This window comes from Dermacentor silvarum, chromosome 4, assembly GCF_013339745.2.
Source record: "Dermacentor silvarum isolate Dsil-2018 chromosome 4, BIME_Dsil_1.4, whole genome shotgun sequence".
Classification (NCBI taxonomy): Eukaryota; Metazoa; Arthropoda; class Arachnida; order Ixodida; family Ixodidae; genus Dermacentor; species Dermacentor silvarum.
The window spans coordinates 140,658,360-140,674,517 of record NC_051157.2 but is presented as its reverse complement, the minus strand read 5'-3'; the positions used below and the strand labels follow the sequence as shown (position 1 = coordinate 140,674,517).

Here is a 16,158-nt window from a genome sequence, read left to right as displayed (position 1 = left end):
CGTCGTCCCACAGTTTTCCCGGCTCCCAAACACCCCTGCCACGTCCTCTTGCTCCGCTCTTCCTCCCACACGACCTTTTCAAGAGAACGTCACTCGTATCGTTCGCCGTGAGATTGAAGCGGCGAGTCCGGCCCCCCTTCATCCACGACCCCTCGACGGTACCTTTGACCCAGCGGCCCCTACTATTTCCGTCATACAAGCAGTTGTGCGGCAAGAAATTGCAAACCTTGGCATCCCTACCGCCTGCTCTGTCTCCCGACCTGATTCGGCATTCATTCCCATGGCCACATCCTTCAACGACCAGTATTTCGCTCCCCGACCACGCAATCCTGCTGAATGGCGTACCCCCGACGACAAACCGATCTGCTTCCGCTGCCACCGAGTTGGTCACGTATCCCGCCACTGCCGCAGCACCTGGATGCCGCCGTACTGGAGCTCTTTCCCTGCTCCTCGCCCATACGCCGACACTCGCCGTTACTCACCTCGCCGTCCGTACCCTACTTCTGATGACCCTGACAGCCGCTCCTCCGGGCGATCGTCGTCGCCTCAACGCCGTCGCTCCCCGTCACCCCAACCTCGCCGCTTTTCCTCGCCAAACAGCCGGACGGAAAACTAGGCCATGCAGCTCTTGGAGGTAGTGCTGCATTCCGTTCGTCCTGTCCAAATCCTCCGCTGACGCTCCTCACGAACACGAACCTAATTGAAGTAGGCGTAGATGGTGTCCCGTTGACGGCATTGATTGATACTGGAGCCCAAGTGTCCATAATGAGCGCTACCCTATGTCGTCGCCTCAAAAACGTTCTTACGCCTGCCGTCACTCGAGCCGTACGCGTCGCCAATGGCGCCACTGTTGCCGTCAGTGGTATGTGCACTGCGCGCGTAGGAATTGCTGGCCGCCACGTTCCAGTCCTGTTCACCGTGCTGACCAGTTGCCCTCACGACTTCATCTTCAGGCTCGACTTTCTGACGACGCATTCTGCCCTCATCGACTGTTCCACCGGTACGCTGTGCCTCGAGCTTCCTCTTGTTTCCGACGTTCGCCCCGAACAACCGAACACCCTCTGCACTACAGCGTTTGTTCGGTTACCTCCAAAAGCCATAACCTTCGTCGAATTGGCCTCAACGGCAACCGTGCTTGATGGTGACTATGTCGTCGCCCCTATTCGTGATGTCCCCCTGGCGCGCGACATCTCTGTGCCACACTCCGTCGTTACCCTTGCCGCTAATCGGATGTGTCTCCCCGTCATCAATTTTCGCTTGACGAAGCAAGTGTTACCTGAAGGCATAGTGGTGGCCACGCTCCGGTCTGTGACCTACGACCACGTCACTGCTTTTGCAGCCGACGCGTCTCCAGATCCTCCTGATTAGCCACAGGATACCTTGAACCTCGACGGCCCATTACGTCCCATGGTCGCTCCGGATCTCGCCCCTGACCAAGCAGCCGCCCTATATCGCCTTTTGTTGTCCTACCGCGACATATTTGACACTGAAAATCGCCCAGTTGGTCAGACGTCCCTTGTTCAGCATCGGATAAACACTGGTGATGCTGTTCCCATTCAACACCGACCGTATCGTGTGTCCACGGCAGAGCGGCAAGTTATTCAGCAGGAAGTAAACAAGATGCTCGCCAAAGGCATTGTTGAGCCCTCGTCGAGTTCTTGGGCGTCGCCGGTCGTGCTCGTCAAAAAGAAAGATGGCACGTGCGTTTCTGCGTTGATTATCGCCACCTAAACCGAATCACTAAGAAGGACGTTTACCCGTTACCACGAATTGACGACGCTCTTGATTGTCTTCACGGTGCCAAATACTTTTCGTCCATTGACCTTCGATCTGGTTATTGGCAGATTTCCGTCGATGAGCAAGATCAATAAAAGACCGCTTTCGTCACTCCAGATGGCCTCTACCAATTTAAGGTTATGCCGTTCGGTTTATGCAATGCCCCCGCCACGTTCGAACGGATGATGGACTCTCTGCTTCAAGGTTCAAATGGTCCACTTGCCTTTGTTACCTCGACGACGTCCTTGTGTTTTCTCCTACATTTGAGACGCACCTTGAGCGCGTTGCAACCATCCTTGACGTCTTCCACAAGGCTGGGCTCCAATTAAACTCATCGAAGTGCCACTTCGGGCGCCGACAGATTACAGTGCTCGGCCATCTCGTCGATGCTTCCGGAGTACAACCCGACCCGGAGAAGGTTCGAGCAGTAACGGCTTTCCATGTACCTCAGTCTGTCAAAGACGTCCGGAGTTTTGTGGGGCTCTGTTCTTATTTCAGACGGTTCGTCAAAGATTTCGCAGCAATCGCTCAACCACTCACAGAACTTATGAAGAAAGACGTGCCTTTTACGTGGGGTTCCCCTCAGGCTGCCGCATTTTCACGCCTTATCACGATTCTGTCTAATCCACACGATCTTGGCCCACTTTGACCCGTCCGCACCAACAGAGGTCCGAACCGATGCCAGTGGTTACGGGATCGGCGCCGTCTTAGCGCAACGCCAACACGGACACGACCGCGTTATAGCCTACGCTAGCCGACTCCTGACAACTGCAGAGCGCAACTATTCGATTACCGAGCGCGAATGTCTTGCTCTCGTCTGGGCTGTTTCAATGTTCCGCCCATATTTATATGGCAAGCCCTTCTCAGTAATCACAGACCATCATGCGCTGTGTTGGCTTTCGTCGCTTAAGGATCCTACTGGCCGGCTCGGTCGTTGGGCTCTCCGACTACAAGAATATCCCTACACAGTGACGTACAAGTCGGGACGCCAACACCAGGACGCAGATTGCCTCTCTCACTACCCTGTCGAAGACCCGACCTCTACGTCTGAGCCTGACACCGACGCCTGCGTTCTCTCCGCTTTTCCACTAGTCCATGTCGCCGACGAGCAGCGCCGTGACCCGTCCTTGCGTGTCATCATTGACCGCCTGGAATCTCCACTTGCCGACAGTTCCCTTCGCTTATTCACACTTCAAGATGGCGTACTCTACCACCACAACGTTCACCCCGACAGCCCAGCATTACTCCTTGTATTCCTAAACACCTTCGCTCGGCTGTTCTCCACGAGCTTCACGACCTCCCCACTGCCGGTCACCTCGGTGTGTCACGTACCTACGACCGGATCCGCCGACGCTTCTTTTGGCCTGGGCTTGCTCGCTCCGTTCGAAGATACGTAGCTGCGTGTGATAAATACCAGCGACACAAGACACCATCGACGCTACCTGCTGGGTACCTACAACCAATCGACATTCCCGCGGAGCCATTCTTTCGGGTTGGTTTAGATTTACTTGGTCCCTTTCCTCTTTCTACCTCTGGGAACAGGTGGATCGCTGTGGCCACAGATTACGCCACGCGCTACGCCATCACCCGAGCGCTCCCTACAAGCTGCGCCACAGATGTTGCCGATTTTCTTTTACGCGACGTGATTTTATTACATGGAGCTCCGCGACAACTTCTCACAGACCGTGGCCGGACATTCCTGTCAAAAGTTATCGCGGACATCCTGCAGTCTGGTACCACGAGGCACAAGCTATCCACGTCATACCATCCGCAAACTAATGGCCTCACGGAGCGTCTTAATCGCACTCTCACAGACGTGCTTGCGAAGTATGCCTCTTCAGACCACACAGACTGGGACCTCACTCTGCCGTTTGTCACCTTTGCCTATAATTCCTCGCGCCACGACACAGCCGGCTATTCCCCATTTTTCCTCCTGTTCGGCCGAGAACCAGCACTGCCCCTCGACACAACTCTCCCTGTTCACGCGGCACCCACCAGTGAATATGCACTTGATACCGTCGCCCGCGCTGCTCACGCAAGGGAAATTGCCCGTGACCGCCTTCTGAACTCCCAAGAGAGTCAAAGGCGTATGTACGACCAGCGACACCGAGACGTGCACTTCCCGCCTGGTTCTTTGGTGCTTCTATGGTCTCCGTCGCGTCAGGTCGGCCTGGCAGAAAAACTGCTGTCGCGTTACACAGGCCCCTACCGAGTGCTTCGTGCCGTGACTCCCGTCACATACGGGATCGCCCCTGACGCACCATATGCTTCCCAGTTCAGCGATATCGTGCACGTTACACGACTGAAGCAGTATCACTCTCCCAGTGATGACATTTAGACGCTCCGGGACGTCGCTTCTGCCGCCGGGGGATTATGCTACACGCGTGTGGTATTTGATTGTTTGACCGAGGCGCGCGGGCGCCATCACTCGAGAAAAGAAGAGGAAGAACGAGCTGGGATCGCGCTGTGAACCTAACCGGTCAGCGCTGCAACCGCTGTTTTAAATACAACCTGTAAATAGTTGCCCGTGTTACTGACTCGTTCTTCGCGTAACAATATGTATGTTGGTAATTGTTAAGGAACACTCAAATGGAAGAAATTGAAACCGATTCGAAACATTACTGATCGGTCGCTTACGGAAATAATGCGATGAAAAATGGGATTCGTAAACGTTAATAGTATAAGAATGCACACAGTCGTCCAAAACCAGAATAGCATAGCTTAGGCCGATCCGTGCACGACCTACCATACCCACGCTCGACGAATGACTATACTGACAGCGCACGTACACACTAGCGGTAGGTTTCTGTGTAGTATTCTTGATACTATTCTTAGAATAAGACTGTATCTATGCAATAACCTAGACCCGACATCAAGTCGCTTCGGGTTGGCTGGTTGGGCCCAATTCTATTCGTCGGGCTCATCAAACCCTAGTGGATGAGTTGCCGAGGGACGGGTCAGGCTGGGTCGGGCCGAACCGACAGTGTGTTCATTGAATTCCAAGAAACTCTTCTCAAAGTGCATGTAAGTGCGGTGCACTCGGTGCCAAAGCGTCAGCTGAAATTATCCGACCCATGTCTGGGTCAGCCCGACTTCCAACTCGACCCACGCACGTCGAGCTCTAGGAACCAGAGCTTATGTCGACACATATGCCCGTGCAAGACGTGAACGAAGGTCTCGTTAGCATCTAGAGATTTTCGTGCTCACTTTAACCCAGGCGCCAGCTCAAATAATCCAAGCGCCAGACTATTTAGTCCCAGTGCCAAACATTTAATACTAGCACCAACGTATCTATTTATTTATTTATTTATTTATTTATTTATTTATTTATTTATTCATTCATTCATTCATTCATTCATTCATTCAAGATACCCCCAAAGGCCCTCATTACGAGGGTATTACATGTGGGGGGGGGGGATCACAGGTGCACAGGCACTGGTCACAGATTATACATCATACCAAACACAAAATAATATACAAAAGTAATAATAGAGTGAAACACATAGGTAACGTACAAGATAAGTCACAATTATTGCAAGAAAAACATTAGTACATATTAGGAGAACATAAGGCAACTGCAATGAAATCAAACAGCAACAAACATCGAAAACACTGTAAAGTCCCGCAATAATAAGATTAGGTGGCAAGTCGTGAGCGAATTAGGTCTTGCAACTTTGTAAGTCCGGTTCCGTGGCATTGTCTGACGGTAAGGTGTTCCATTCAGTTATTGAGCGCGGTAAGAACGAATATGCATAATGGGATGACTGGCAGTTAATGCGTTTGACTTTATATGGATGGTCACGACGTGGAAAGATAACTGTTGGTGACTGAAAGAAATCATCATGAAGTGATGGATGGTGATGAAGCTTACGGAAAAGCGATAGGCGAGAAATCTCAATTTTTTATCTCAACCTCAATCGTGCCACAGTGGTGGCCTGTAGCGTTAGAGCATGCGCCTCGTACGCGGGAGGTACCGAGTTCAAATCCCGGTGCCGCCGAGAACCCACCGGTTTTTGTAGCGTTAGCTACAATGGCCTAGCCAAGCCTGTTTCGCGCGGCACATCAAGAGCCGTGCTGCGCATGCGCAAGGATCAGTGATGTCACACGGCTTGCGCACCGGAGCCACCGGAGCCGGCACCTCTCGCGCACTCCGCCGCCGCCGCGCGCGACTCACCGCCGCCGGTCTGCGCATTCCAGAGGAGTGACGTCGTAGCCGTGGTAGACGCACTGGCGCCGGCGCGCGCTCGCTGTCAGGCGCCGTCTGACACTGCGCTGGAGCCGCTGCGCTTATTTGAGAGTAGTTTGGATGACAAGCCAGGAGCGCAGGGCGGTACATGCAGCCACACAAGTGCTCCAGGAGCGAATGTTGCGACAGGAGAGTGGTCGTCATCGCGGGCGTTTTTGTGGCGTTGTTGGTAGGCCGCAGTAAAGCTCTTGACACTGCGCTGGAGCCGCTGCGCTTCTGACTGGCGTTTGCCAGTGTGGTAGAGCCATGGAGAAGGAGAGCGCAAATGCTGCTCAACAGCGCAGAAGAACGGAGAAGCTTGACTCATCGGATCCCGAAGTAGTTGCCTGGCAATTAGCGGTTGAGCGTAGGAGGAATGAACAGAAGAAGGCTAAACGTGCTGCGGAGACACTGGAGCAAAGGGACGAACGTCTAGCAAAGCGGCGTCGCCAGGAGGCTGAGCGACGTGCCCGACCACCCCTGTAGCAACAAAACATAATACGTATACCGCGTGTGTGTCATTGGAGCAGCAGTAAGCATGGCAATCAAGCTAATCCTTGACAATCTAGACAACCAGGAAAGCTAAGAATAATCAGCTGAACCTTTGCTAACGCTACGTATATCCTGGCATAGCCGAGCTAAGCCACTGCAACTTTTTTTCTAGTGGGTGTTCCCTAGCCTGGTGCTCGATTCTCGTAGGGGCTCACATCTTGAAAGAGGGCCCAATAGAGATTTCACGAGTTGTCTCTGGGCGCCTCTTGTCCAACCACAGACGGCCTTGTTGAAGAGCATCCGCCGCGGCTGTGGGAGGCAAGTGCTGCCGCCGGGTACTACCGGTGAAATAGGTACAAGCGCGCTCCCGGCCTAGTGGTGCTCGACCATTATGCTGTTTATGGTTATTATGGCGTTATGGTTATTATGGAAGAGGTGTTTGCTCTCAACCCGAAGGCGTCCCCACCTCAATAGGGGCTTGGGGCGCCACATGTGGAATGGCCGCCATGGGAACGGCCCGACCATCCCTTTATTTTGTGCTCACGAGGGTTTCGACGGGAATTCAGGGCGCAGGCATCTTTCCCAACCGTATCACCCGTGAAGGAAGCCGGACGCCAGGCCGGGGTACGCTTGTGTCCATTTGAACCAGTGGGTGCCCGGCGGCGGTGAAAATCGTACCCACAACCTCCCGCAGCCGAGGCGGGCGCTCTACCACTAGGTCAGTATTTAATCTCAATCCGAGCACAAATAGGTTGCGCGCCAGTGAATACAAGCTTCAATATGTTTAATCCAAACGCCGGCAACTTTAATCCAAGCGCTAGTCAATTTAATTGGTGCAGAAAAAAATGCGAATCGATATGGCTGAAACGCTCAAATACAGTTACCGAAAGAAGACAGCATTAATTTTTCTAGTCGTTGCTAAAATTTATCAAACGAGTGATTGCGGTATTTTGCATGAACATGAATGTCACATATAATGGCCGACTTTCTTGGCTACTCATTTCGGCTACTCATGTACGCAGCTGATTCGCGTTCTGACGCAAACTTATTATCGGCTGCTAGCAGACGGCTTTCAGCTACTTTCTCACGGACACTTCGAAAATGACCTGCTGGGCCTGAAAAGCGTGAAGGTTTTAACGGCGTCCTGCAGACAAACTTCACTCTCGCTTCAAACTGAAGAATATTGATTTAAACCGACGAATAAAAAGTTACTTTACACATTAATTATACGACGAAACAAACAAATAATATACAAGAAATCGGCCCTCCGTTCACGAGGTTAATGACGCAATTCAACTTTTTCGCGAATATAGTTTTTTATTGAAGTGTAAGCGATCCGTGCGCGTCTATATATCAGCCTCAAGCAAAATAAGACAGTCTCATTTTGTAAATGTTCGCCGCGACAAGAGAAATTAGTACTGTCGTGTTCCGGTAATTGTATGTCAGCGTTTTAGCCATTTCGATTTGCAATCTTGCTGTTCTTGTATGGATTGAATTGACTAGCACTTGGATTTAAGCTGCTGGCGTTTGGACTAAGCATATTGGCGCTTAAGTTCACGGGCACGCGGCCTGTTTGTGCTCGCGTTGAGCTTAAATACGTTGCCGCTAGGAATAAATGTTTGACACTTAAAATAAATAGTCTGTTGCTCGGTTTATTTCCGTAGCACTCGGGTAATTTCAGTTGGCGATTGGGTTAAAGCGACCCGCTCTGGCTGCTTAGTGGTTATGGTGTTGGGCTGCTAAGCACGAGGTCGCGTGATCAAATCCCGGCCAGGGCGGCCCTATTTCGATGGAGGCGAAGTGCAGAAATCACACGTGTACTTAGATTTAGGTGCACGTTAGAGAACCCCGGGTGGTCCAAATTATTCCAATGTTCCCAACTACGGCGTGCCTCATAATCAGATCGGGGTTTTGGCACGTAAAACCGCATCATTTAATTTAGGTGAGCAGGAAAACCTGTAGACGTCGCGAGGCAGTAGAGCAACGCTCCGATAGCCACCAGCCAGTCTCAGGTGGTTCCACTTGCCAATTACTCTGTAAATCAGTATGGATAGCGCATTAAGTTATATTGAAGATATTTAGGCGGCATCACTAATTTTCCTTTCTTAACCAAACAATGTTTTTTTTCCCCTAAATTTTACTTTAAATTCTCTTTATCGTTTGTCGACGCAGTGGCTGGTTGGCTATGCTGTTCTACTACTGAGCGCTAGGTGGCTGGTTTGATCCTGGGCAGCGGCGGCCACATACCGTATAGACTCGTGTAAGGGCCGCATCCCCAACTAGGCAGCCCAAAATTTCGAGAAAAAGGATTTCCATCAGAGAAGCAGTCACTGTTCGGTGCCCCGATACTGGGCGCGCGCATCGGAGAATTTTCGCGCGCTGCGTACTTCCGCGGGCCGCTACTAGATGGCGAGAGCTGCACGTTGACTTCTGATGCAATGATACATCTGTGAAACCAGCGTGTGTAGTATTCGCCGGCTCCGCCGGCACCATTTTGACCAAAAGGTTCGATCCCGTGTAAGGGCCGAACCTCGTCAAAATTCTGAAAGAAAAAGTGCGGTCCTTAGACGAGTTTATACGGTATCCATGGGGGCGGAATGCAAAAGCGCTCTCGGATTTACATTTACCTGCGTTTTGAGAGCCCCTGGAGGTGGGAATTAATCGGGATGATCCACATTTCGGCGTCTCTCACCTATTGAGTTTGGGAGGCTGAGCTCCATAATGTCATTTTTTAGGTGCTAGCTTATCAGTAGTAGTTGTCTATTTGATTAGTATAAATTTGTTACTACTGTAGATATCTGTATGTCTGTTTATGTTATGGCTTTTGCACAGTGAATGCTCACATGACATTTGTGCAAGCAGTAACTCCGAACGTTCGCGTGACTGATGGGTGGGGTTATATTTTGACGTACCACAGCAACACGGGCGCGGCTATAGATACGCCCTTTTGGAAGGCTCCGGTAGGTAAAAGAAGCAGTGACCTCGTGTTTGAAAGTCGAAAATTCGACTCACGCCATCATCATCATCAGCCTACCTCTATGATCACGGCTGGACAAAAGCCTGTATTAGCGACCTTTAAATTACCCTATTCTGCGCTAGCTGAATCCAAGGTATGCGTGCAAATTGCCTAATTTCATCGCACCACCTGATTTTATGGCATCTTTGATTGCGCGTGCGTGCCCTTGCACTCATTCTTTCCTTGAGAACCGAGTGGCCGCAGCGGAGTGCCAGAACAATAAGACCAGCGTAGCAGGCTTCTAGAACAGAATTACCTTTGTCGTGCTTGCGCATCGAGCCCGCGCTGCCGATCTTTATTAAGGCGAAAGCCTTAGGTGTCTATGTTAACGGTGCCCTCAGAAGTGACTGGCGAAACTGCGCCGCGACTAAATATGGCCGACGTCTAAAAATGCTCGGACTGACGTCACATTTCTCAGGGAGGTTCCTGTAAACAAAGAAAATTAGTGACTTTGAAACGAAAATTTGGTGAATTGTGGTCTGGGTGGGAATCGAACCCGGGCCTCCGCGGTGCGAGGCGAGCACGCTTCTCTAAGCCACGGCTGCTCCATGGTTGTGGCTTACTAAAGGTGTGTGCCTAGTGCGTGCCTGATTGTACACGTCACGTGGTCAGAGACGCGCTCGTGCCACTGCTCGCGCGTTCAGCGTCGTCGTCTTCCGCAGCTGGCAGGATTTCGCCTTCCCGTTTTACAACCATGTAGCACTTGCTTTGTTTTTTTGCTCGTCTTTCGCAGCCCGAAACCAGGTGACGTTTCCGAGCGCTCGACTTTAGCGTCTCCGCGTTGCGACGTCGGTGGGCGCTACACTGTAACTCGTATAGACCACCGGTTATCCGCCCTGCGCATGCGTCTCACGTATGCGGTCTGAACTCGCGCAAACCTGTGCAGGTGCGTCAAGCCTGCCGAGCGGTCCCTGGCTCTCGGCATAAGGCAGGTCATTGGGCGCCTTGTGGGTGAGTACACTAAGTTGCATTACACATTGCGTCAACTGATTCTAATCTACGAGTCATATTGGTGTAGCAGTTACTGCAACAACGCAGAGCGACCTAACGATGTGTTGGAATACCTTATCAAAATTTTGACTGATATGCTCTACATTCCACTACAAATCTTACACGGAAAATGTTTTCCGAGGCCATACGTACTTCTTTCTTCACTCTGTTTATACATGAGCTGTATTATAAATGAGTCATCATCTATGAGGTAAACCATGTAAGTACATTAATAAACATTCTCCTTCTTCTTCTTTCTAGGGTTTTATATGCCAAAACCAGTTCTGATTATGAGGCACGCAGTAGTTGAGGGCGCCGGGTTAATTTTGACCACCTGGCGTTCTTAAACGTGCACTACAATGCAAGCACACGGGCGTTTTTGCATTTCGCCTCCAACGAAATGCGGCCGCCGCGGCCGGGATTCGATCCCGCGACCTCGTGCTCAGCAGCGCAACGCCTTAGCCACTGAGCCACCGCGGGGGGTTCAGTAATAAACAAATATTTAAAAAAATGTCGCAGTACAGCCCGAAGGACGAGGCATCAATTGCGATAACAAATTATTATACAGCTATATGAAGTAATGGTAGCAGTATTATCGCCGATATAAACTTGTAAACATTCACTTACTAATAAATTAACAATCATGGTGTCACGGGCGCCCATGCAAACATGAACACATCTCACTCGGTGACCGCGGACACTTGCTGTCAAAACGCTGGCAGCGGCAGCAGTAGCGAGCGAATTGCCTTTCGTACTGCCTCTGGTTTCAACGCGTACAAAGCGGCGAGGACACAGCGCCCACGAATCTGCCATCCCTCGGCGCGCATAGACTCTGTACCCACCGCAGATCGCTTTCGCGATAGGGGTCGCGCGGCCGCGGTCAACCGCGCCATAATAGATTAGAACGCCTCCATACCGGAGTAGAACGCCCCACCGCCGGAGCAGAACGCCCCTCCACCCCTGCTGCCTTTCATGCAATGAAAGACGGCGCGCTTCCTTCCCGCCTTCCTCCCTCGCACACGAGATCGAGCATCCATCCTTCTCGCTGACCCTCGCACACTTTCACTCGCACCCACAGCATACGGCGCGCGGCCCCGATGTTATCGCACTTGGACTTTATACAGAACATCACGGCGACGGCGGCGGAAATTCGCCTGGATTGTCCACATAATTTCTATCACTATAAAAGCACAGCTGGGGACGCGTGCCCATGCGATTTTCATGTTTAGTTTCTACAGCTTATTGTGCAGGTTGGACGCGACAGATAACTCAGATTGTGCTTTCCGCCACCGTTCGCGCCTGTTGAGACTACATTGAGTCCATTCTGAAATAGCCAAGAAACGCCACGACAAGAATAGGCCTATAGTTAAGAGATCATGTTTCCTCTCTTCTCATGTGTCCAAGTTCTACTTTAGTGCCTTTAGTTTATTTATGTCAAACCAATTAACGTTCCTAGCATCAAGAACACGCCTCCGGCAAATGGTGAAACTGCAGCACCTCTTTTTTTTTCGCGCTGCTGTGCGTAATTGGAAGCCTTATTCGCGCCTATTCGCGACAGGCTCCATCCCGGCTCCTGTGATCTTCGGCGGCATCCTGGACCGTACGTGCCTGACGTGGCATCGGAACTGCGGCGCCAGTGGCAACTGCATCGTGTACGAGAACAAGGGCATGGCTCATGGCACGTTCTACGCCATGGCCACTACACTGTCCGTTAGCATGCTGCTGTTCTACGCATCCCTCGTCACGCACCGCCGGCAGGCGCACAAGCGTGAAGCCGCCAAAGTGGTCCGCGCTGTGCACAGAAAGTCCGTGGCGGGGCGCCCTCACCGCCCTCCCGAGTAGGCGTGGTCTCGCCTTTACATGGTCGCCGTGCACAGCATTCCGGCGGCAACCGGTTCCGCCGCCAGGCAATCGGCCACGTGACACTGCGTGCGAATCGGCATCCACTATTTGCGTCAAAGGAGTGCTGTGTGCAGAAGTCGACATGCTGGGTTTACTCGAGGAGTAAAGAAACGTCTGCTGGGACTACAGATATATTTCTATAACGGCATCTTATAATGGCCTTTATAGGGTCCGAGTTACTTTCGTTCAACATATTCGTCGGGGAAGTGTGTGTTCCTACAAGTACTTGTGTAAAATGCGGCAAGACGTAAGAGCGGCAGTGCTTGTCACTGTCAGAGCCCAGATTGCATCGGTCTTACGTTTCTGGGGCAATCGCCAGCAGTATACTCAGGAATATTTATCGATATTTATATATTTATCTGCATGTTTATCGATTGTTTCGACCGCCCACAGCCAATTCCTAGCTATGAGCACAATGTCACAAATAAGTCTGCGCAGTCGTCGTAGCGCCACTCAGTCCATACAAAATAATAAAAATCAGAGCCACTAATTCAAACGAAAAAAAAACACATTAAAAGTCTTCGTTACATTGGATCTCTGTACAAGGACCTGACCATACAAGCGGAGCGCACAGAGTCGATATGGATTTTGTCAGCGAAGAGAAACGCTTGCAGCAATGTTCACATGTCATAGTAGCATAATGAGCGACGTCGCTGCGTTTTCGTTCAGGATATCACGCTGCCACGCGAGCAGCTCCTAATCGCTGCAGACATTTTTACATCGATGCACTATCTCATCGCACTTTGTGACGGGAGTCGATCATCCTAAATTCTTTTTATTTTTTCATAGGCCCTGACAGCAAATCCACGAATACTAATGCGCTGCAGGCTCAAATCATGTTGCGTAATGGCAAAAAATTACACATATCAAACACTCTTGCACATATATTGGTTTACACTGATGTATACAGTGTAAACCGAAATTTGTGCACCAGTTCTCCGATTTGTGCAATTTTTCCCACGACCGCACGCATGCGGCTTGCGGCGATTTGTGGTTCGAGCGTAAACAGTCCCTTAGACTTGTAGTACACTGTAGTACACTGTAGCGTGGCTCCGGCGGCGTCGCCAGTAGCGGCGGCGCTGCGATCGACCGCTCTTGAAGAAAAGCAGACGACACACTCGCATCCACTGCGAAGCTCGTATATGCTTGGCGCGCGCTGGAAGCATTGTTCAGAGTTTTGCCCCTAAGCACTTGATTTACTTTGTATTGTTTGCTTATGATCAGAAAATACAATGCGTACTGCCTTTTATTCTTTTTTCTTTGCCACAAAAACAAAAGCGGTCTCTGAAATAACTACAGTGCGTCTATCCTCGCCCCTTGAATCTAACCACGCTCTCGAGAATATGGGCAGTTTCGATCGCAAGTGAGTCCCATCCAAATGAACTTTTTTCAACACGTTCAGCAATAAGGATCGAGTTTGTTAAGCTTACAGAGCTTGAGGGCGCAGACGAGTCTACGATCACGAGCGAGCAGATTCGAACTGTACATATCGCAATCGGATGGCCGCGTTACACGGGAATTCAACGTAGCTAGTCTCCGCAACAACGTAAGTAAGTTTAAATTAAGCAGGTACATTGTACACTCGTTCTATCCTTGACTACACCTTTCAATGACACATTAGGTGATGGCCTGGAAAAACAGAAAAAAAAATCTGGATGGCTTGCACTGACGTCATTGTAGCCGCCATGTTGGTGCACCAACACGATGATAAGCTGAGTCCGTAACGTCACGTGAAAGCTTTCAATAAGATGGATTGTACTGAAGTGCTCGTAGTCACCATGTTGGTGCCCCAAAACGGTGATAAGGTGAGTGCGTGACGTCACGTGAAAGCTATCAAATAATAACGTCGAGCAGAATCAGCTGGACTCGTTGCTGTTGACGCGAGGTGAAATCTTCACGAATTAAAAAGCTACACAGAAAGCATTCATGCGCGAATTAAAAAAAGTCACATAAGTCCACAGAAGCAATTTATTCTGAAAACATCACTGAAATTCAGCTGTTGAAACCATGTCCCACCCGCAAAGTAAGCACAGATGAACAGAACAAGAGGACTAGCACAGCAATGATGCAGGAATCCAAATGGCAATTTCAGTAAAATGGCAAAGCAGCTAAACGAGCTACAGAATTTCACAAAAGGGGCACAAGCTCTTGGTCTGTGCAATCTGCAACTAAATGCTAACAATAAGGCATCACAGAGTATGAGAACACATATACGAGATAGGGCACAGAACATTGACATCTGGAATAGCTTTCCACACTCATGCAATGACAGCATTGTCATGATAATGGGCAGAAAAGTAAATGAACTACAAATATGCAGCTACTTGCTTTGCTTCATCAAATCCGCACATTTAGCAAGATAACGTGAAAAAAAATTAACAGAGTAGCTAGTTTGGGGAGACAAAAATAAAATACGCGATATGATAGTTACACTGCACCTAGTTTAATCTGCTTAGCTTAAGGTGGTTGGCTGAATTACGCTTCCTCAGCAGATTGGATTTGTTTTCGCCTTTCACAAAAAGTGCAGTCTCGTGATAACATAAAACCCAATAATACGTGCAGTTAGGCTTATTTCAAGACCTGCAAGGGGTAAGCATGATGTATCATGTGCAAAGCATCCATGATACTGTCACTGTGAAGTTTGCGTCCACTGAATCAGTTGGTAAACACATCTTCCAGGCGTGTGATGAACCTAAACAGTTCGACTGAGGGGTAAAGCAAGACACCCATGTCGTTGTGCTCAAGGAATTCAGCTCAGCATGCGGCGCCCATCTTACGCTGGAAACACAAGGCGGCCAGTACAAGCAGGGCAACTGCTTTAAACAGTGAAAACTTCGTTTCTTTGCTTCGCGAGTACTCTGTGCTGCATCCAGGGGTGAAGCAATGATATCACGCTTAAGCACCGCACATTCAGAGAAAATCGGGAGAAACACCACCTAACAAGCGCTTCCAAGCCACGAAGCAAGCAACCGCATGCAAGAGTGAGCGATTGCAGCGCCCGAGGTGCTGTCGCCGCCGCAGGCCGATAGGTCCTGTCCGTTCCAGAGAGTGTGCTTGCCCGAGATCACCTCGCCCTGACGCAGTCTACTTCCGGGTTTGCTGTCAAGTAGCCGGCGGTTATTCTCTTACATTTATTGTTTTATTTCACATCTTTTTATTGCGATAGCAATTATATGGACACTTCAACGGGATTTCTGCCGTCGGCGTCGTCGTCGCCGTCGCCGTGAGGTTCCGTATAGATTCCAAGGGCGATAAAATCGTCGCCGCGCGCCGTATGCGCGAGTAAAAGCGCGCGGGGGACGCGCACTATCACGGCGAGCCAACGCACGGCGGAAAGCAAACGCGATTGTCGCCCAAAAGGCCGTGGGGGTATGGGGGGAGGGAGGCGGGGCGACGCTGTGCTACGGCACCAAATGCTTATCTTGCAACCCAGCGCAAGGAGAACTGGCAACGCAATCTTCCACGCGAAAGCAAAAAAAAAAAGCAGGGAGCAGCGCGGGAGGGACGGGGGGAGCAGCTTCTACTCTGCCAACAAATACGCTTGCACTGGCTGTGGTGGCCGTCGCCTGCACCGTCTCTTTATCTCCACCACGGCCGGGCTCGACTGGCGCGCGCACTCGCTTCTTAAGAAGCGAGCGAGCGCGCGCGCCAGTCGAGCCCACACGGCTCTGACCTTTATGCGCTGTCCATTCGCCGCTCAGTTTCCGTTGAAGCGATAGACCGCACGATTCTTCGCCCGCTGCAGCGGCCGCGCCAG

General features: G+C 50.8%; 1 protein-coding gene across 1 annotated transcript in view; it reads left to right on the top strand.

Annotated features, from left to right (window-relative positions):
- LOC125945025 (solute carrier organic anion transporter family member 4A1-like) overlaps positions 1–16,158 on the top strand; it is an 82,448-nt gene that overhangs the window by 58,995 nt on the left and 7,295 nt on the right. The window contains exons 10-11 of the mRNA XM_049666575.1: positions 10,396–10,460; positions 12,058–12,337. Of these exons, the coding sequence (XP_049522532.1) occupies positions 10,396–10,460; positions 12,058–12,337 (345 nt within the window). The remainder of the gene's footprint in view (positions 1–10,395; positions 10,461–12,057; positions 12,338–16,158) is intronic.